At 36.8% G+C, this 20,886-nt stretch overlaps 4 protein-coding genes across 5 annotated transcripts; 1 reads left to right on the forward strand and 3 right to left on the reverse strand.

Annotated features, from left to right (window-relative positions):
• Positions 1 to 3,343: 3,343 nt before the first annotated feature.
• On the reverse strand, positions 3,344 to 5,027 carry LOC137727093 (stem-specific protein TSJT1-like). The gene is made up of 4 exons (XM_068466027.1): positions 4,726 to 5,027; positions 4,330 to 4,570; positions 4,097 to 4,217; positions 3,344 to 3,769 (listed from the first exon to the last, which is right to left on the reverse strand). The coding sequence occupies exons 1-4, from the start codon at positions 4,968 to 4,970 to the stop codon at positions 3,576 to 3,578; spliced, it is 801 nt and encodes a 266-aa protein (XP_068322128.1). The 5' UTR covers positions 4,971 to 5,027; the 3' UTR covers positions 3,344 to 3,575.
• Positions 5,028 to 6,759: 1,732 nt separating this feature from the next.
• Positions 6,760 to 12,543, reverse strand: LOC137725333 (splicing factor U2af large subunit B-like). Of its 2 annotated transcripts, none has more exons than XM_068463979.1 (18): positions 12,420 to 12,543; positions 11,860 to 12,047; positions 11,568 to 11,669; positions 11,247 to 11,314; positions 10,626 to 10,684; positions 10,489 to 10,530; positions 10,311 to 10,370; positions 9,922 to 9,982; positions 9,663 to 9,790; positions 9,137 to 9,252; positions 8,911 to 9,009; positions 8,750 to 8,825; positions 8,487 to 8,575; positions 8,327 to 8,393; positions 8,154 to 8,252; positions 7,911 to 7,992; positions 7,318 to 7,385; positions 6,760 to 7,210 (listed from the first exon to the last, which is right to left on the reverse strand). In XM_068463979.1, exons 1-18 carry the CDS (start codon positions 12,444 to 12,446, stop codon positions 7,073 to 7,075), a joined length of 1,569 nt encoding a protein of 522 aa, XP_068320080.1. In that variant the 5' UTR covers positions 12,447 to 12,543; the 3' UTR covers positions 6,760 to 7,072. The 2 variants fall into 2 exon arrangements, with proteins under 2 accessions (XP_068320080.1, XP_068320079.1); XM_068463978.1 differs by having other exon boundaries at positions 10,626 to 10,696.
• Positions 12,544 to 16,260: 3,717 nt separating this feature from the next.
• On the forward strand, positions 16,261 to 17,780 carry LOC137725811 (CBS domain-containing protein CBSX5-like). Its single transcript, XM_068464606.1, has 2 exons — positions 16,261 to 16,629; positions 16,710 to 17,780. The coding sequence occupies exons 1-2, from the start codon at positions 16,268 to 16,270 to the stop codon at positions 17,581 to 17,583; spliced, it is 1,236 nt and encodes a 411-aa protein (XP_068320707.1). The 5' UTR covers positions 16,261 to 16,267; the 3' UTR covers positions 17,584 to 17,780.
• A 160-nt stretch (positions 17,781 to 17,940) lies between these two features.
• On the reverse strand, positions 17,941 to 20,646 carry LOC137725810 (uncharacterized). The gene is made up of 3 exons (XM_068464605.1): positions 18,690 to 20,646; positions 18,450 to 18,540; positions 17,941 to 18,346 (listed from the first exon to the last, which is right to left on the reverse strand). The coding sequence occupies exons 1-3, from the start codon at positions 20,565 to 20,567 to the stop codon at positions 18,150 to 18,152; spliced, it is 2,166 nt and encodes a 721-aa protein (XP_068320706.1). The 5' UTR covers positions 20,568 to 20,646; the 3' UTR covers positions 17,941 to 18,149.
• Positions 20,647 to 20,886: the final 240 nt, after the last annotated feature.

The raw sequence follows: 20,886 nt of genomic DNA on the forward strand, positions 1-20,886 counted from the left end.
GCAACAAATGTATACTTTGTAGAATATTTAAGCCGAAAACTGAAAAAATAAGTGAAAAATACAATAGTGAGGACCAAAACATTGTCAAATGGGGTTCCACACTCAAGTTAACCCATGTTTTTTGGGAAAAACTCGAATTTTTTATTCTCGTGAAATATTTTTCATGAGCATTAAGGAAAACTTTATAAGGCATTTGGAAGCGGTTTACGATTTATTAAGCAATAATCAATATTTAGTAGAATATTTAAGCAATAATCAATATTTAGTAGAATATAGTAGTGAGCCCCAGAATATAGCAGTTAAATTAATACCCACGTTTTTTTTTGTGAAAAATGAAAATTTTTATTTTCTCAAAATGTTTTCCGTTAGCATTAAGGAAGCCTTACATTGATTTTTAAAACTTCACAGTGAGGCGAATGTGAAAATATTAGATTGAACAATGATTTAAGTACGAAATTTTAAAACCGACTAAAAACAGTAAGTGTTGTCCCATATTTCTTGTGAAAAATGTAAATTTTTTATTTTTGCAAAATATTTTCTGTGGGCATTAAAGAAAACTTTATACGGCATTTGGATGCAGTTTTACGATTTATTGAACAACAAATATATATTTAGCAGAATATTTAAGACGAAAACTAAAAAAGTAAGTGAAAATTATTTAGTGACATTGTCGTAAACGTGTTCCACCCTCAAGAATACCAACAGAAAGTCTTACATTAATTTTTAAAACTTCACAGTAAGGCAAAAGTGAAAATAAATAGATTGAACGATGATTTATGTACGAATTTGTCAAACCAACTAAAAACAATGAGTTACTCAAATTTTTTATTTCATGAAATATATTTTGTGAGCATGAAGGAAAACTTTGTTAGTGTAACATCCCACATCGCCCAAGGAGTAATCCTTAAATGTATATTCCCAACTCTACCTAGCACGAGGCCTTTTGGGAGCTCACCGGCTTCGGGTTCCATGGGAACTCCAAAGTTAAGCGAGTAGCTCGGGAGAAGTCACATCCCAGCCCGGGCGGGACCACTTCCCGGGCCCAACTCTACCGTAGCACAATATTGTCCGCTTTGGGCCCCCAACACACCCTCACGGTTTTGTTTTTGGGAACTCACACGAGAACTTCCCGATGGGTCACCCATCCTGGGAATGCTCTCGCGCGCTACTCGCTTAACTTCGGAGTTCCCATGGAACCCGAAGCCAGTGAGCTCCCAAAAGGCCTCATGCTAGGAAGAGTTGGGAATATACATTTAAGGATCACTCCCCTGAGCGATGTGGGATGTTACAGTAAGGCATTTGGAAGTAGATTTACAATATATTGAGCAACAAATGTATATTTAGTAGAATATTTAAGCAAAAAACTATAAAAATAAATGAATAAATAAATAAAAGTGAAAAATGTGGTAGTGAGACCCAAAATATTGTCAAATGGGGTTCAACCCTGAAGAAAGATGATTTAAGTAAGACTGGGCAAGAATCAGTAATGTGGTACCGATGCTTCCTATTCCAATTTCTTTAATTTATTTGAGTAACCACTACTAAATTAAAATATATTTAACTTTAGGTTTAAAAACGTTGATTACAAGTGTTTAAATATGAATAATAATGAATTTTGCACGGAAAAAATATATTTTAAAGAACATAAATATGATAGTTTGTTGTTATGGTAAGAGAAATAATCAATATTTAGTAGAATATTTAAGTTGGAAACTAAAAACTAAGTGAAAAATATAGTAGTGAGCCCCAGAATATAGTAGTTAACTTAATACCCACGTTTTTTGTGAAAAATGCAAATTTTTATTTTCTCGAAATGTTTTGCGTTAGCATTAAGGAAGCCTTACATTGATTTTCAAAACTTCACGGTGAGATGAACGTGAAAATATTAGATTGAACAATGATTTAAGTACAAATTTTTAAAACCAACTAAAAACAATAAGTGTTGTCCCATATTTCTTGTGAAAAATGTAAATTTTTTATTTTCACGAAATATTTTCCTTAGGCATTAAAGAAAACTTTATACGGCATTTGGATGTAGTTTTACGATTTATTGAACAACAAATATATATTTAGTAGAATATTTAAGACAAAAACTAAAAAAGTAAGTGAAAATTATTTAGTGACATTGTCGTAAACGTGTTCCAACCTCAAAAATACCAACGGAAAGTCTTACATTAATTTTTAAAACTTCATAGTGAGGCAAAAGTGAAAATAAATAGATTAAACGATGATTTATGCACGAATTTGCCAAATCGACTCAAAACAATGAGTTACTCAAATTTTTTTATTTTCACGAAATATATTTTGTGAGCATGAAGGAAAACTTTGTAAGGCATTTGGAAGTAGATTTATGATGTATTGAGCAATAAATGTATATTTAGTAGAATATTTAAGCAGGAAAAAAAAGTGAAAAATGTAGTAGTGAGGCCCAAAATATTGTCAAATGGGGTTCAACCCTCAAGAAAGATGATTTAAGTACGACTGGGCAAGAATCGGTAGCGTGGTACCGATCTTCCTATTCCTATTTCTTTAATTTATTTGAGTAAACACTACTAAATTAAAATATGTTTAACTTTAGGTTTAAAAACGTTGATTACAAGTGTTTAAATATGAATAATAATGAATTTTGCATGGAAAAATATATTTTAAAGAACATAAATATGATAGTTTGTTGTTATGGTAAGAGAAATAAAAGAAAAATTAACAACAAAAAAAAAGCAAAAAAAGAAAAAAAAATTGAAAAGGGAGATCGGTACGATGATAGCGGCTAGTATGAAGTAAAGTCGCTAACTTGATAGCGACCATTTCTGTTGACAATCAATAGTGAAGTACTGATCGTATCATTTTCTATTTTTTTTTTCATTGATTTTTTTTTCTTCCTATCTTATTTTATTTAGATTCAAATACCATTAGATTCATATTTATATCTTTGTTTTTGAGTGTTTTCACATAGATTATAAGTAAATTTTCACCGAAAATATATTTTGTAGAACATGAAGATAATAGTTTGGTGTTATGGAAAGGAAAAAAAAAATTTAACAAAAACAAAAAATCATAAAATGGATAAAATTGATGGTTTAGGCCAGAAGTAGACCAAGCTCAACGAGCTCAGGCATTAGCCGCAGCCCATACTCATGCCTTCGGGAATGCCCAAGGCGCAGCAGAAGCAGTTGATGCCCATGAGATTTCTGGTTTAGGAGTGTGTGAAGAGTAATGGGTCATAAAATAACACCATAAGTTTTGGCTCGCTACAGAGTAGTAGAGATTTTTTTTTTTTTTTTTTCTTTTTTTAAGAAGAGGTTACTATGTTAAAAATGATGGCCTTAGTGTGAATTTTATCAGGATTTATTCAATATTTTCTAAAACAATATTCATTTTCTGGTTAAAATGTCACTAGTTGTAAACTTGGGAGATACAACTCCACAGAGTTCTTCATTCACAGTACATAGGTGCTCATTTAAAAAGGAAAAGAAATTACATAGGAATATATACATGAATTGAACAAACTAAATAAAAATAAAAGTTCCAAGTAATTATTCTTAGCCGTTAAACGTAAATAAGTTTCACTCCTTGATCTAGGCTGGTTGGCCCCATGCTGCCCAATTAGCTTCACTACCAACACGTGGCATGTTGGGAATCCTTGATTGGACGTCAACCTTGAAGGTGGCCCCACACATAACACCCTCACTATCAACTCTAGGCATTGCCTTCATCTTCTTGGTTGGATGCTCAAAGCTCATCAATCCTTGCTCACTGTGGAACATGCACCCTGCAACCAAAATTGCACCCATCAAAAAATGAGAAGCTAAATAATAATGTTAATTTCAATTTTATTATAAGGTTCACAATAGGTCGTGTTTGAGGAGAAATTTATCAATGCGTCAAGAATGTAGTCCGACACACCAAATATCATAATACAAGTGGTTGAAATTTTTTTTTTCAATTATCCAACCACTTGATTATAGCACTTGGTGTATAGGACCATATTCCTCGGCTCACTGAAAAATCTCTCGTGTTTGAGTTCAACCATTTTTGTATTTGTGCAAGTTTTGAGCCATGTAACTTGTCGTGTTAATGTTGATAGTGTTTTACATACCAGTTGGAAATGGGGCAAAAGATTTAGCACAGCTTTGTTTCATGACCCCCAAGTTGTCAGAAATCACCACCGAACCATCTGCTGCAATGCCCCAGAACATGCTAACCCCTTCATTAGCACCCTGCACAAAAACAAACCACAACCAGAAATGCTAAGAACACACGAACCTTAAGCACAAATTTGATAAGGACACCCAGCCTCTGCTATCTGCATTTGATTCATTTGGCACTTACCAATGCAGCAAAGACGGTTCCAGCCTTGGTGTCATAAATCACAAAGCCAAAGCTTCCATCAAGATCCTTGAGGACCTGATCAGCTGGGTAAGGGCCGCGGTCGCGAAGAGTCCGATAGGCCTCCACCACAAACATGGCCTCATTGGTGCCCTTCGACAGCCCGTACTGCTTGATCAGGCTGCAGAGGTTGTTCAGGCCCCCAAGGAAAATGCAGTGTATGTTGTCCAAAGAACAGAACACCCTGCAACGAATTAATCAATTAATTAATTAAAAACAAAACAAGGAGTTAGATTCGTGTTTACCCCAAATGTCGTATACAGAAATTCTACGTTCATGACGTTCGTTCGTTCGTTCGTTCGTTCTTAATGTCTGTAGGTATATGCATGCAAGCATTACCGTTTTTGAGATGAGTAGGGGTTGGTTGGAGGAACATATTGAGATGAGTAGGGGTTGGTTGGAGGAACATAAGCAAGCAAAGCTGTGTTTCCAAAACAGACTGAAAAGGCATTGTTTGGGTCATGGCAGGACATGAAGTCTTTGGCAATTTCTTGAGGCTTCATGGCGGGATTGACGGAGGCAGCGGTGGGGCTGTGGAGCTCCTGCGGTGGCTGCACTACTTCCTTGTTGAATATTGCCAGCATTTTCAATAACAGTTTTTGGATCTCAAATTTCTCAAACACAAAGGAGGGTACTAAGAAGTTGACACTGGCAAAGGGAGGTGATGGAGATTAATGCATTATCGTTAGGGAATATATATACACTAAATATTCTGAGGGAGAGAGAAAGTAGGAAAAGTATGCGTGGCAATATTATCCAAAACTCTCTCTCTTCTATTAGTTAGGGAGATTAGATTCATAAATCTATTTTTATATATCTTGACTCCGTACTTTCTAAGCACTCTTTTTTCGTTACAAACAAATTATAGTTTAACATTTATGTAATATATGTTTTTTAGTTTACATTAGTATTCGTGTCCGTTTGTACATTTTAGTTAGAGATGATTAATTTCTTTATAGTAATAAACAACATGACAATATCCTTTTTATTTACTAAAGTTAGTAACAAATTTGGATCATCCTCGAACTTTAGTGTTCGATGTCTAAGTAGGTCAATGGAATGAGTTAATGAGGACTGTTAGATTCAATTTGAATAGTCTGGATTATCTGATCATTGAGCTCGAGACAATGAGATCTAGAGTAGATTTATGTCCGATTGTAACATAGTAATATTTTGCTATACCAAAAAGAAAAGCATGAATTTCGAGTAACAATAATGTTTCAGTACATCATTCATATCCTTTAGATCATAAACCAACTAAAAATTTGCATAAAAAAACGGTGCAATGGTTAGATCTCGTTTGTTTAGTTTAATTCATCTGCTAGCAAATTTCAGAGACTAAATTTATGTAATGTAACAGCTAAAGTACAATGGTAATGCTCGCCGCCAATTCGGGCTGTTATTACCAAAATCTGTTATCCTAGTCAGTCGGATTAGAAAATGGAGATAAAACTGAATGGGTATTTTGGAAACAGTCAAAACGTGTTGAGTTGTACGAACGCTCTTATCCAAAACTAAAGATCAAGTCTAAACAAGGTAGAGGAGGAGGAAAATGTGTGTTGTGAGTGACAATGATCTGAGTCATCCAATCAAACCTTTTATTTCATTACTCTTTTGACTGTTCCCCACGCCCCCGACACATACACGTGGCTGATAATCAACAGCCTAAATAAGGAGAAATTTTTTATTATGCTCAAAATACAGATGAGACATAACGTATTATTATACAAGTAGATGAAAATTTTATTTTCTAACTTGTTAATTTTTTAACACAAGTATCTCACCATTTGTATAGTGACACATAATGTACCATCCATGTTCCAAACATAAAAAGTCTCTCCCAATGAAGCTGAAATTACGAAAATATACCATTTGAAAGCGGTTATAGAACTTATTAAGTCAGCTAGACTTCGCAAACAAATGTTTGTTGTGTTTATCGTTTTCGTGTCATACCATTTATTTTAGTGGATCGTGTTATGTCAAACCTGCTATCTTAACGAATTGCATCATGTCAATTTTAGAATTCTTAATAGGTGATCCGATAACAACCCGACTCATTAAGGGTTGTGTCATTCTAATATCTGGACCTTGCAACCATAACATGTCCATATCATACCCATTATCTTAACGGATTGTTAACAGATGATCTGATAACGACACAATTCATTTACATATTTTTTCTGGATAATGACTCGACTCATTAACAAGTTGATATGAAACCTGAATTTTCATGTCGTTTCGTGTCAGATTAACAAGTCTTGCAAAAATTTGCCAATTCTACAAGTTAATATATTTATTGAATTTTTTTGGCAGGAATGAACAGACAAATCAAATAAAAAGAATAATAAGGGGGAGCCAGAATGGAGTTTACGGTGAGGGAAATCAACATGAAAAATAAGTTTCTGATGCTTTTGTACAAACATCGAAAATAAATGAGTTGCTCGGCAAATCACAAGACCACCATTAATCTTAGTTTGTACACCATCATATTGATACAAACCAACCTAAATTGCCCGAAAGCCAGGCCACACATCAAAACACCTAGAGAACAAAGGCGCCGAAAGGCACTCATTGATTTTCGGTTCCTTGAGCAACCATTACCCACATCTGAAAGTTCGCTTTGAAACGTACAGCTAATTTACACCACAAGAAAAAGATAAAAACCCAGGCCGGGGGCTTAGTACTCTTACGCACTATAGTCCCTGTTGTAGTATTTCTCTTCTGGATAGTAAACGGCATGCACTATGTTACCTCCGAATTTTCTCCCACCAAGTACATTCTTTGCGTTGGCGCAACCCCCAGTGTCAGTATATTCCAAGAATACCTGAAAACGTTGTATAATTATGGAGAGAAGGGAGCTACATGTTCAATCCCCGAGAAAAAAGAACACCCTTAAGAGCATAGTAAATAGATGCAGCACAGTAGTTTTACCTTTCCAACGCCTGGAATCTGTTCTCCATTTTGATCCGCACGAGGAATAACAACATTCACCAGAGTTCCTAATCATTCAAAACAAGAGAAACTCCTCAGTTCCAATCATAACCATAGCAAATGCCAAGCAACGGAAATCTCTTAGTCTCCACTTGTTTTGCGGCACTGTATAACATGATTGTTTCCCCTATGCAACAAAAGCAAGAGAAAGAGGTGGTCCGGTTGTACAGTACATATCCCAACTTTAATTACAGAAGCCAAAATTTTAAATATTTTATTTTGGAATTCTTAAGAAATTACATCGGGTAGATGTTCAGTACTTCATTCTTTCCTGGTAAGTAGTTTAACAGTCAAGGTTTGGCCAACAAAATAAGCTAAGTAATAAAACAAATTCATTCTCAGAAAATTTTTATTGAGCGCTTTTAGAGGTCCAGGCACTCAATTTTAATTATCCCTAAAATATTCACTGGAAAAAAAAAAAAATAAATAAATAAATAAATCAAACGTCTCTGCTCAGCAAAATACAAACATCCACGCACACAACAAAAGTTTGAACAAAAATGAAACAGGCAGACAGGTTAGGAAGAAAATACCAAATTTGCTGCATTCATCCCTCATGTCTTCTAGTATTTCGACATACTCTTCATCATCACCTAGTTGATCAGCGGTAATCGCCTTCATCATGAGAAAACACATGAATCAGCCAGTTGGAACAATCAAATATTAACTCATAATAAACAATCCTAAATTTTTTTTTTAAATGGAGGGTGCCAAAACAAACTATACAAACAAAATGCAAGAATTCTATATAACTTTATTTTCAAATGGGATACTACCTCAGTCAAGCATAGGACTTTAGTGGGAGTTTCACCACTAGCCATTGTTGCCATTCCAGCTCCTAGAAGATTGAAGTCACCAACCTGCAAGGCCATTTTCTACAACGAAAGACATAACTCAACAATGCATTTCCTAAAACATAAATGGGGAACCAAGGATATGTATTCCATACCTGCATGGCTATATGTTGTTGTGCCTGTACCAAGATATTTTCTTGCTCTGTTTTAGACTGCCCGTTGCTGTAAAATCATTGCAAAAAGGTTTCAAATTATCTAATTGGCTTGAAAGGATAAAAAGATCAGGCTTGCCCTTTAGTTTGAAAGAATACCAACCTGGCAGTAGCACGCCGGACAGTTAAAGTTTTATCACCCATTTTTAAGCCATTGAGAGCACCGCAAGCAATGTCTGTCACAGTTGGATCCTGAAGTTCTAGAACATTAGTTGACCAGATTTCCAGGAGTGACCTCCAAGAATCATAAAACAGTATATATGTATTAAAAGAGAGAATACTGCCTAAAATCAATCACTAAGTAGAAAACAAACAATTGAAAATGTGACAACAATCAAAATCAAAAGCCGGGATTTGAGTATGTACCTGATAAACACAGAATCCATATCCTTTAGAGTTTCCTGTGTCTTTATCCTTTACGAGGTCAAAACCACGGAGAGGTCTGCAGTGATCAATATGTTAGAATTTGCAAATACAATTTATCATAAATGAGGAACGTCAAGATTGCTGGAAATTTAAGCCCATACCCAAAGGACTGTAGCAATTCTCTAATCTGAGCTTCAGTGAAGTAGTAAGGTAGCCCACCCACAAAGATACGGTCAGGTCCCTCGGCTCCACCAACAGCACTGCCAAACAAATACAAAATTAATACAACTTAAGACTTTTACAACTCAACACCAAATTTTTTAAAAGTAATTCTACAGAGTATGAAACTAAAGTAGTCTTCAAATTAAATAACCGAAGTCAACCTACCCTTGTGTGAGACCAACGGCAGCTAAGTTAAGGTGAGGACTTGGTTGGCTAGGACCAAGTGCTGCAGCTAAAGTAGGATTGTAGTCTGTTGGCCTTCGTACCCTCACAGCAACCCCCTGATAAATCAAAAGGAGCATGTCAACGAAGAAATATTTCCTTCATACCCCACAGAGCACACAGAAAGAAAGAATAAAACATTATCCAAAGATTCTGAAACCTAAGCCCCATCATAACCAACAAGTACAAATCTCAATTTCTTTTTACATATTTAAGATAAGTTCCTATAAAATTGTATGGTTCCTTACCCAATAGAGTTAACCAACTTAATGAATTTGATAATACTGAAAATAGAAAAGGCTTTAATCCGATAGACATGATAACATTTAAGTTCTACACCAGTTATGCTTCTTATTTCACCCTCACATTCTTCTTTAACAGTACTTTACCAGTGACGCCCTCCCCTATGACAATTATAAACAGATTAAACAAAAAACAAAACTGTAATGATAAATTGAAATTGACATGCCTCAAATATAATTCCATCTAATGCCATTGCATTACTTGCTTCTTCAACCGTTCTCATCTCCACAAATGCAAACTTCTTCTCATGATTAATATAGACATTTACTACTGCATCACCTGCAAGTTCAGATACTGGAAAACACACTGCTCTCAGATAAAACCCATGAGATAATATAAATGCACTGCTGGTCTAGATCCTGAATCATGTAATACATTAAGGTGCATGCTGAACTTAGTTAAAGGGAGACTATGATTACACATACCTGCACCAACAGAATTTCCTCCAATGGCAGCCATGACTTGGCTAAAGAATGTGGCAATTGTCTGACAAAAAGATCAATTCCATCAAAGTCTTGCAAGGAATACAGGAAAAATACTTTGAACAAGAAAGAGGCAAACAAGAATTTCAAAAAATGTAAACATTTAATCAAAATTTTGGCTTATTTGTAACCCAGTGCAGTTGGCCCTGTAACAACCTACAAAAATACTGCCTTATGAGCTTCCTTATGTACATAGTAAATCCCCAGATTCTAGAGTGATGACACAAAAGGCATCAAACTTTAGCCTAGATTCCCTGTCCATCTCAAGTATAGACTCAAAAAATTTGCTGTTACTTGGGAAAGAATCCAAAACGAAAAACCAGAAATATAACCTGCTCATTAGCCAAGGGAGGAAGCCCACCAACATATACCCGACGTGCATGCCTTGTAGCCTGCAAAAGAGAAAGATATATATCCTGCTCATCGGCCAATGAAAACGCCGTTCATGTATTTATAAGAAAAATAAACTATGTAAATTTAAATATATGAACACAAATATAATAATTTTACCTGCTGAGTCATGGCTTGGGCTGGCATCAAAGGAAGAGCCATCTGTAACATACAAAAGAACATGAAGTTATTCACAAAGAACACAAATGAAAAATTGAAATCAAGATTTCATAGAAGCTTATACTGGTGAAACGTACATGCGATGCCCCAAAAGGTAATGAATTTTGTACTACTCCTGGCATCATTTGCGGAATACCTGACAGTTGTCCTGCATTATTATTATTGACAGAAGTGGAGCAAGCAATAACAGAAGGATATGTAGTACAGCTTTCCGGAAAAAATGTCGCAACTACACTGGTAATGTAATCCATCTGAAAGCCCAGAAGTATCCTTTACATTACATATAAAGCTAATATTTCATACCTAAGATATACCATGAAATAATAAAGTAAGAAACAAATTCCATCAATTGGGATGGTAGGGAAATATCTGCAAGTCTACCAAATGGCAACTGTATCAGTCGAAGGAGAAGAATGTCCAGCTAATCGTTCCATTGGTTCTCCCTTGAACATCAATTGACGTAGTCATGCCAACTCAACGTCGCCTTCTTACCCAAACCATAAAAGCAAACACATACAAACAACAACACAACAACAACCAAACAACACAACAATGGCTCTCAGTTTCCGCAATAAACCAATAAGAAAGATAACTTCTAACATGCTCAAATAAATAACAGGAGATCAGGAAGCTAAACTCATGAAAAGTGTTACATATACTTTGACAAGAATTTGGTGATCGGGTAGTTAGATCCAAACCTGAAACGGGAGCATTAGGCAGCACAGACCCAGCAGGTGGTGCCATGTCAAAGCCGCTTGTACGCTTGCTGCAGACAAAGATTTCAACAAGATTACAATGGAACAATGCAGCTTTCAAGACAAATACTAACAGCATCTATACTATGTTTTAACCACCTTAAGCTTTTGAAATAGAAAATAATGTCCGAACAACATTACTAAACACCAAATGCATAACCTAAGTGAGCGAGAGAGATATATTTCTCATCAACTAAAAATACAGTCAGATGTCATGATCAAGAACAATATGAAAGTGAACGTTTATGTAGAAGTTCCCCTTACCTCTTTGAACGAGAACGGGAAGGAGATCTGTCACTTGAGGGAGAACGAGAACGTGATCTATGTCTATGCCTCCTTTCTCTATCTTGATCATAATCACGATGCCTACAAGACAAACATACAATGCAAGCAAACGAAAAGTCAAAATTTTGTTTTTCCACTTACTAAGTCCACAATGCAATTGAAGTTATGAGAACAGCTTGGATATTTTATTTCATTAAAACGCAGTGCGGGAACACTCAAGCCACAGTATGTATCAGTAATTTATAGAACAAATAAGAAGCACATGCTTAACCTGTCAAAATCTTCGTTTCGACTGCGGCGATAGCCATTGTACGAGTTCCTCCCTCTGTCAAATCTTCCACTTCTATCCTTAAACTCCCGTGTATACCGGCCACCATCTTTTTCTCTATCTTGACCTCGGTCTCGGTCTCGCTCTCGATCTCTCCACGAGCTCTCACGTTCTGATCCACGAGAATTGTGCTGAGGCAATCAAAACATCACTCAGCCATTCGAAAATCGTCACATAAACATACATAACAGAAAACCGTTATCCGAAAAAACGTACGCATCATTCTTTCAGGTAATTCATAATAAAATCAAGTAAGTCATTTAAAATTCATCGTTTCCTCTAGGGATTCACACTCAAATACGCCCAATTACTTCCTAATTTCATGCCCTAATTGTTTTAACAAACAGAAACATCATACTCTGGAAAACAAAAATTACAAAAAAAAAATTAATCCGATTCGACAAATTAACCAATCGAATATGAAGAAATTGACAAATCAAACGAGAAAGCATAGCTTCAGAAGTTGGATTAACGAATTAACAAAACGGAATTCAGAAAAGAACCTTGCTGCCGCCTTCGTAATCTGACATTGTAGCAGTCCGAATTTCAAATGAGAAGAACCCTAAAGATGGAAATTCGCTGAAACCAGAAGCTCGCGATTTGCAGGCCCTTTTGATCTGGTGTACGTGAGCACCATCACGTGTAACTAGGCGCCGTCTCGGCATTGGACGCGATTGCTATTAGGCCCGTTTGGACGGCGCCAATTCAGTAACTTTGAACTAGGCCCACATGTAACAAACCCTGTTTATTCAGATAAAGCCCGCTACATTAAACGGGCCTAACTTGGCCCATGAACTCCCACCCGGTGCCAGATTAACAAAAATGCCTTTTCGGCAAGTCTCAAGTCAGTTTATTACGAAATAGCAATTGCTGGTTGGGAGTACGATCGTCGCTACAAAGAGACTTGCATCTTGACTATACTTATTTTAAAATATGAAATTTTAACGAAAAGTTTCTGATATTGTTCACTTTAACAAAAGACATATTTTTACACTAAAAATTAATTATGATACTGTTCACTTTACCATTTATGTTGTCCTTATATTTAAAGCTCAAAATGAACCGTACCGAGAACTTTTCATTAAAATTTTCAATAAAATAACAAGAATAATCAACTAATTCTCCAACAAGCATAAAGTAAGAAAAAAGGCAAGAGAGAAGAACAATTGGTCATAAACACCAAGGAAACGACGAAAAACGTCGGGAAACATGCCACTGCTCTCTAAACAGCAGTTGGAGGAGATAGCGGTCGGGAGTGGAGCAAAAGGGCAAGTGAGATTTCTTTTAGTTGCATGTTTACTTTATCCATTAGAATAGTTGTGACAGCCACCACCAAATTAAGGTGATGAGTAAATTTGCATTCCAAATAATTCAATTCTTAATTTTATAGGGATCGAACTCTAAGATTGGAATAGTGAGTCAGATTTCAAATTTTTAATTACAAATTACAGCATGTTTGGAGGTTACTTAAGGAACAACAAAAGTAATTAGTAAACAATTTTAATAAAAACGCAGAGAGAAATGTTAAGAAGAATCTCAAAAGTGAGACTCTTCATAGATTCTATGCTACCTCATATTTTTGACACAATGTATTATAACGTATACATGAAAATTAATGTTAAATTATATGATAATAGAAAATCTATAGAGATTTCACTTTGCATTACACAAACTCGAGATTTTGACTTTTCGTCTATCCGACACCTTCTCAATTTAATTGCTAAATACAGACATATAATCAGCCGTCAGTTCAGGAAAAAAAAAACAATAATAATAATAAAACAAATTAACAAACAAACCAAGCAAGATTGGAGGATTGGAGGATCGGAGGATAGGGTCCGGAGAAGGTCCTGGTAGTCCCGCTTGACTTGTTACTTGATCTGACGGCGCAGAGGATGTCGTACAAACCACAAAACGTGAGCGCTGACGCACCCACCGCATTATCGACCAAAATAAGAGGCACCCACCGCATCAAACATCATTTGCGTTGGCTGAGATTAGCGGATCTAAATTAAAGCCCGAAAGATGGCCCACGAAAATCATGGTTTGTTTTTGGATCTTTGTGGGGTAGGTGAGGCACAATGGGCCCCACTACTGCATACAGCCAGCCCCTTTCGTTTGATGCTCTTCTTGTTTGGAAAATAGGTAAATATTAAACTAGAGGGATGCTTTAATTATGAATCCGACAATCATGTTGATGATCTATATAGCACCAAGGAATGACAAAGACATCGTTCTGAAAATGTTTTTAAAATTACTGAAAGTATTTTTAGTGAAAATCTTACGGAATCAATTTATAGTAAAAATGTAAGTAATTTTATGAAAGTACTTAAAGTGCTTATTGGAAAAAACACGTAACTGGTGTTTTTTTTGCAATAATGTGCTTCTTGCATAAAACACTTCAAATGTTTTTTGAACTCAAAAACGTTTCAGTTTCAGTCATTTTAAAATCACTTTCAAACGAACATTAAATGGTAAAGATACGAACGTGTACAAGTTATAAACTCGAACGTTTAAAATGTATTATGTAACCAAACATACATGATGAGCTTTCTTCATCAACAAACAAAAATAAAAAATGGATAAAAGTGATAGTGAGCACTAAAAAAGTAGTAATTTTGTGCGATGTTAATCTCTCATTAAATTATGGAGATGATTAGTTCAAACTCGAGAAAAAAGAATTTTATTGTAACGAGAACATGAGTGGTACATCACGTGTTTTTATGTAAGTGGTGGAAAATTTTATTTTTTAAGTTATTAACTTTTTAATATACATATTTTACTATTTGTATAATAACATGTGATGTACTATTTCGTATATCGATCACACTAAAAAAATATCTCTAAACTCGAGCAAACGTCTGTAATGGAGTACACTCTCTCTAATCAGTGTCTTGTCTTTACTTTACATCTGAAAACGAGTGTGAGTTATTTTGCACCTTTTTTTTTTTCCATTTGTAAATTACAAATTTTGTACATGATCACCGACGTCGACTCGAATAGACCATAATTATATACAATTCTCCTGATATCAATTTCGGTAACAGTGGGGAGCTTCGTATTAATCCTTAAGCAACAAATAATATCAATGCAAACGTCTAATCAGTATACTCTCGCCAATCATAACACAAAAGCACAATATTTTTTTATTGAGTATCTCACGTAACGTTACATGTCATTCATTATAATTTCCATTAAGAAATGGCTGAAAATATTGGAACATGGACCTTGCAAAGATTCTATAAATGCGGTTAAACATGTAGAATTTGTAGCCATAAAATTTGGAGTGGCTTGCCACATCAATAGAGAATATGCTTGCTTAGATATTCTTTCAGTAATACCACATTACAGTGTAATGATGAAATCTAAATATATTAGAAACTATTATTAGATGAATTTTAATTATTTATAATAGAGATATTTATCGATTTTTCTTCCAAAGTACATAGCTGCCAATTTTCTCTTGAAATGTAATTTTAGTTAATTACTCCATAAATTTTTATAATAATCAATTTCCCTTGAACTTTAACTTTAGTTATTTACATCATGAATTTTTATAAATAGCCAATTTTCTCTGGCTTTAGATTTAAAAAATTTCATCCATCAAATTTGCCTTCATACAGTTATCATGTTGTTCGCGTGAGGAAGATGGATGGATTGGATGAAAACTTTTAAAATCTAACGCCATGGTGGAAATTTACTATTTATAGAAATCCATGTGATAATCAACTAACATTGAAGTTCAAGGAGAAATTACCTAATTATAAAAGTTTAAAAAAATAATCAACTAAAATTAAATTTAAAGAGCATATAAATCCGGAGAACAAATTGACACATATTTTTTATAATATTACCTTGCTCTTGACACATTCCTCACGCGTACAAATCCGCACGTTTGCTCTAGACACTTTTTTTCTTTTTCTTTTTTGGGTACATTAATATTTTTACATTAAAGAGAGAGAGTTTGGTTAAATCATATAATGGGCAACCTAATTTAGCATCGAATTCGTCATCTACTAGATTCAAACTTAAGACCTTTAATTTCAGAATAAAGAAGAATACCATCAGATCGTGGTAACGAGTGACACTTTTTTTCTTTATTTTATTAATTTTTTGTAAGCTAAATATTCAGTGGCTGATCGCAAAAAAAAAAAGAAAAAAACAGCAAATTCCGTACAAAATATTATCCGCGCGAGTCCGCGTCCGTGTCCTCCGCAACAGCCGCCTTTAAATAGCCCGCCAAGTTCCAACCTCACACATTCACAAACCTCAAGCCCAATTGTTCTCAATTTGCTCAGGTTTGATCGGTTGATTGGTTTTCGGTTTTCTATTTTCAGTTTTCGATTCGTGCATGGCATCGCGTCTGCTTTCGCAAGAAGCGTCCGATCTCTGCCTCGGAAAGCCTCCGCTAAAGTCCGTGTCGATCTCCGCCACGGTCGGGGAGGCATTGTCGGCTCTAAGGCGGCTCGGCGAGAGCAGCCTCAGCGTGTGGAGCTGCGACCACTCCTCAGAAAAAAGCAACGTTAACGTCATCGGCAGTTCCGACTCCACGGAGGACTGCCGATGCGTAGGAAAGGTTTGCATGGGGGACGTTATATGCTTCTTGGGGAAAGAAGAGAACTTGTCGTCTCCGGCGAGAGCGCTCGAGGCTCCGCTGGAGGTTTTGCTTCCGAAAGGATCTGGCCTTGTTAGGCATTTGGAACCACACGCCAGGTTTATAGTTTTTCATATAGATGAATTGCTCGTACTCTTTTTTATTCCTTGCTCATTTGATTCTTTTTGTAATTTTTCAGCTTGGTGGAGGCCATTGATCTCGTTTTAGAAGGTGCACAAAACCTTGTGATTCCGATTCAAGGCCGCTGGACCACAGCCGCAAGAAAAATCCTCCCCAACCGCTCCCTCAACACCCTCCACAACAACCGTGAATACTGCTGGCTCACACAAGAAGACATCATCCGCCATCTCCTCAACTACATAGGGCTCTTCAGCCCCACCTCAAACACCCCCATCAACTCCCTCCATGCCATCGACACCGTAAACATCCTAGCCGTTCATTACGACGACCCTGCCTCGGCCTCATTGCCCCTCATCTCTCAATCCCTCGCCCAGCAAACTTCGGTTGCCATTCTTGACGAGGACGGCAGGGTGATCGGGGAGATCTCCCAATACACCCTCAACACCTGCCAAGAGTCCGTGGCAGCTGCCATTGCCACGCTTTCCGCAGGTGACCTGATGGCGTACATTGATTGCGGTGGTCCGCCAGATGAGCTGGTGCAGTTGGTGAAAGAGAGATTGGAGGAGAAGAAATACGGGGCGTTCTTGGAGCTAATGGAAGAAGAGTCAACAATGTCAATGTCGTCGTCTTCTTCGATCTGTTCAACGTCTTCGGATGAAGAGTTGGGGTGGGGAAGGAGGTCCGGGGGAGGGTATTCGGCACGTTTAGTTAGGAGGTGGGAGGCAATTGTGTGCTATCCGTGGAGCTCCTTGGTGGCGGTGATGGTTCAGGCGCTTTCGCACCGCGTGAGTTACGTGTGGGTTGTAGAAGAGGATGCGACTTTGTCCGGCATAGTAACCTTTGCAAGCATGTTCAAAGTTTTTCGGGAACGTTTGAGGTCTATGGGAATAACGGAAGATGAAGTCACACAGTTTAGTTTAGCTAGTCTTTGAAGCTAGTTCACTTCAAGATAACCTACCATAGAAAACAAGGCCTATAGGGACATGAGATCATGATAAGTCACACAACGGATTTATCATAATAATTTAGTATCGAACTTACTACTTACGAGAGTCAAATCTAAAACATTTTATGGTAGGCCAAAAATCCAAGTGTGATGCAATTAATCACACTCCTGAAGTTGTGGTTGTAGTAATTCTTCCGATGTTGTTACCGAGGCGTTGATGGTTTTCTTCACGTGACCCAGATGTTGATCCGACCACCTGATAGTCAATTATAAATTTACCATGCTCCAAACTATTTTACATAAAAAAAGTAACATCCTCACAATCAACCTATTACATACATAATTTAGTAAATTTAGCGTTCGGCCGCCAATTATTATTCATCTCCAATGTGAACTTTTTTTCCATTTTCTCTTGTCATCACTTTTATTTCCTTTTTTTATATGTATACAAATATATCTAAGAAGCACCATCTGCACGGAGAGCCTACAAAGACAAAATTTGGAACAAAAAAATGAAGAAACCGATGCAACAACGCATTGTTTCAGGTTTAGTTAAGAGTAAAGTCGCCTACTGCCAAGCTCCAACATGCACGATGATAAGGCTTCTCTTACTTGGACATTGTTCGAATCCATATCGAGTGCATCTTCATACAGCCTCTTTGCCTGCTCTAGTAACTTCACCTTCTCTTTACCATTACTGGGACGTAGTCGGGATCTTTGCTGTAGTGCCACACCCCATCGAAATAGAGCTGTAATTTTGCAAGTTTTCAAAATTCAAAATAGAATCAAATATCTTATACACTTTCTTCCAGAAAATTATGAGGATGAGGAGGGGGGAGACCAGAAACATACCATCCGGGGCATAAACATTTCCCTTTGACATCATTGCATCGAACTTATCAATTGCAGCCAAGAACAGTTCGTCGGCATCAAAAGCTGCTTCCTGAAATCCACAGAAGAAAGGGTTTAAAGTGTAATTCAACTGACCATAACGTGGCTTACACAACTGAGCAATGTTAAGAGTTCCTCAACCTTCAATGATAAGCAAAATTTGAAGGAAAAAAAATGCTCAAAGTTTTGTTAAGTTCTTACCGGTCCAATATCTGCAATCAACTGTGCACGGAAGGTAAGAGCAAGACCCCAATTGTATAGTGCTCTCACATCATTCCCGTCAATTGATAACGCCATTCTATACCTTCTGCCTGCTTCCACAAGAAGTTCCTCGCACTCTTCACAAACATTAATGAGGACCGATGCAATGTCATCTTTACTTGTGACTTTATCCTGCATTCTAATCCATTTCTCAACCGATAAGGGGTCACTTCTTGAAAGGTGCATTCTCAACTCGCAACTAATCCTTAATTTTAATTCTCCATGAAGAAGGCAAGTGTTGCCTAACTGGCCCACAGCCAATAAACTCATGGGCTTCATAGCTATGGCTTTGGACAGTAATTTGGCTGACCTGTATAATACGATCTCTGCACGCTCTTCATTGTGTCTGACCCTTATAAATTCCTTTGCTTGTTTTAGAAGATCATTAGCTTCTGTAACATACCTGTCAAATAATATATCATCCAAAACCAACGAAGATGAAAGGGAAGGTAGTTCATTCTCATGTCCAGGCAGGTGATCACCAAACTGGGAATCGTCATTGCGATTTACTTTCTCTTCTCTACTATGAAACTCATAAGTTCCATTCACATTTTTTCCCCTGATATTAGAAGGCCTGTAAACCCCATTAGATTTATCGTCCATCTGTTTTGTTCTGACACCGAAATCTACAGAATCAAGTAGACTTTCAGGGGATTCCCATGTTTCAGCGTGATTACTAGCATCCATCTTCATAGACACGTGACCATTGCTTTGCAACCCATTATTCTGATAATTAAACACTTTTCTAGCTGTAGATCTGTTAGGACCCCCGTCCGCCTCCTCTGAACTCATCTTATTATTTTCCAAAGCAACTTTGGTTCTTCCATGTCCAGCCTCATCAAAACCAGACTTACTATACACTTCTTGAGAATGAACAGAACCGAGAACCACTCCTTTAACAGGAGGCATTGAACTGTTCCCTCGAGATTGATCATCCATCACTTTCTCCGTAGTCTCTCGCTTAACATTGTTTTTCACTCTACCAGACTTCGAATCAGCCAATTTGTCGTTAAATAAACCTCCGATGTACTGGAACAACTCGTATCCAATCTCAGCAGGCTCTTTCTTTCTTTTACTCGCCTTTTTGCTCTCAGCTAACTCAACACTGAACTTCCCCAAGTTCTCAACAGACCCATCAGCAACATTCCTAGCATTCAACACCGACGAACCAATACTTTCAATGACCTTTACATATCTTTCCAAATCAGTAACTGTAATTTCTCTACAATCAATAGCTTTTTGTATATCATACTTCAAATTACCAACTTTAACATGGAATTCATCGAAAATTTCCACCAATTTCCTCAATTTATCAGATTTAGCAATTAAATTTTCTTCCCTTCCCCTTCTCTTATCTCCAATTAACCTCACTTCACCAACGCCTCCACGAACAAATCCAAACGAAAACCCAATTGCGAAAACTAAAATCGACGCTGGAAACACAACAATAGAAGAAACCCTAACTCTAGAAATGGCGAAAGCACACACAAGGCCTAACAAAAACACGAAAACATGTTTCTTGTCGTCGATTCCTATAGAATTCAGAAACTGACGAAACTGATCGGACTCACCAGAGGGACACGAGCCGCCGGCTAATCTGAAGTCGTCCCACCCGCCGTAACTCGCCGATTCAGAAGCACACTTAGCTCCGACGGAAGAGAATCTAAAGGTTCCGGGATTGCAAGACCATTTTCTGCGAGAAAATTGAAGAAAGTTCTGGCTTCCCTTAAAAAGTGACGGAAAATGGAAGATGAAAGCCGATGGCAAAGATTGGGGATTCGAACAATTGATAGTGAAGTGAGAAATTAGGGTTTTCATTGGGAATCGTGAGGAGGAGGAGGGACTGTACGGACGGCCGTGCTGCTGTACCGCACGGCAACAATTAAGCTTCTTCAGTTCTCGCAGTCCTCAGCTGAGTGCACAGTAATTCGATGCACTTGAACTATATGGGCATTTTTGTAATTTATGGATTAGTGGTGGGCACTTTTGTCATTTCACCAATCTTAGAACGCTTCACCTAATTTCTTGTCCATTTGCAAATTTCATTTGCTTGCGTTGTTTTATTTATACTTCAAGTTTTGTTAATTATTTGTAAAAATTATTACAAACAAATAACTTTAACTTTTATTTGTATAAA

Source organism: Pyrus communis, chromosome 2 (genome assembly GCF_963583255.1).
Source record: "Pyrus communis chromosome 2, drPyrComm1.1, whole genome shotgun sequence".
NCBI classification, from domain to species: domain Eukaryota; kingdom Viridiplantae; phylum Streptophyta; class Magnoliopsida; order Rosales; family Rosaceae; genus Pyrus; species Pyrus communis.

Bases quoted from the DNA above. Each gene is read 5' to 3' on its own strand.
- LOC137727093 (XM_068466027.1), bottom strand. From the start codon at position 4,970: ATGCTGGCAATATTCAACAAGGAAGTAGTGCAGCCACCGCAGGAGCTC. The intron at 4,571-4,725 runs GTAATGCTTGCA...AATTCGTTGCAG, and splicing joins CCCTACTCATCTCAAAAACG to GGTGTTCTGTTCTTTGGACA. The intron at 3,770-4,096 runs GTATGTAAAACA...TTTTGGTTGCAG, and splicing joins TTTTGCCCCATTTCCAACTG to GGTGCATGTTCCACAGTGAG.
- LOC137725333 (XM_068463978.1), bottom strand. From the start codon at position 12,446: ATGTCAGATTACGAAGGCGGCAGCAAG. The intron at 8,253-8,326 runs GTATGGAATACA...CTTTCGTTGTAG, and splicing joins AACAACATATAGCCATGCAG to AAAATGGCCTTGCAGGTTGG. The intron at 7,386-7,910 runs GTATTTTCTTCC...TTGAATGATTAG, and splicing joins GGATGAATGCAGCAAATTTG to GAACTCTGGTGAATGTTGTT.
- LOC137725811 (XM_068464606.1), top strand. From the start codon at position 16,268: ATGGCATCGCGTCTGCTTTCGCAAGAAGCGTCCGATCTCTGCCTCGGA. The intron at 16,630-16,709 runs GTTTATAGTTTT...GTAATTTTTCAG, and splicing joins CATTTGGAACCACACGCCAG to CTTGGTGGAGGCCATTGATC.
- LOC137725810 (XM_068464605.1), bottom strand. From the start codon at position 20,567: ATGAAAACCCTAATTTCTCACTTCACTATCAATTGTTCGAATCCCCAA. The intron at 18,541-18,689 runs GTAAGAACTTAA...TGTGGATTTCAG, and splicing joins TGATTGCAGATATTGGACCG to GAAGCAGCTTTTGATGCCGA. The intron at 18,347-18,449 runs GTATGTTTCTGG...GCAAAATTACAG, and splicing joins AAATGTTTATGCCCCGGATG to CTCTATTTCGATGGGGTGTG.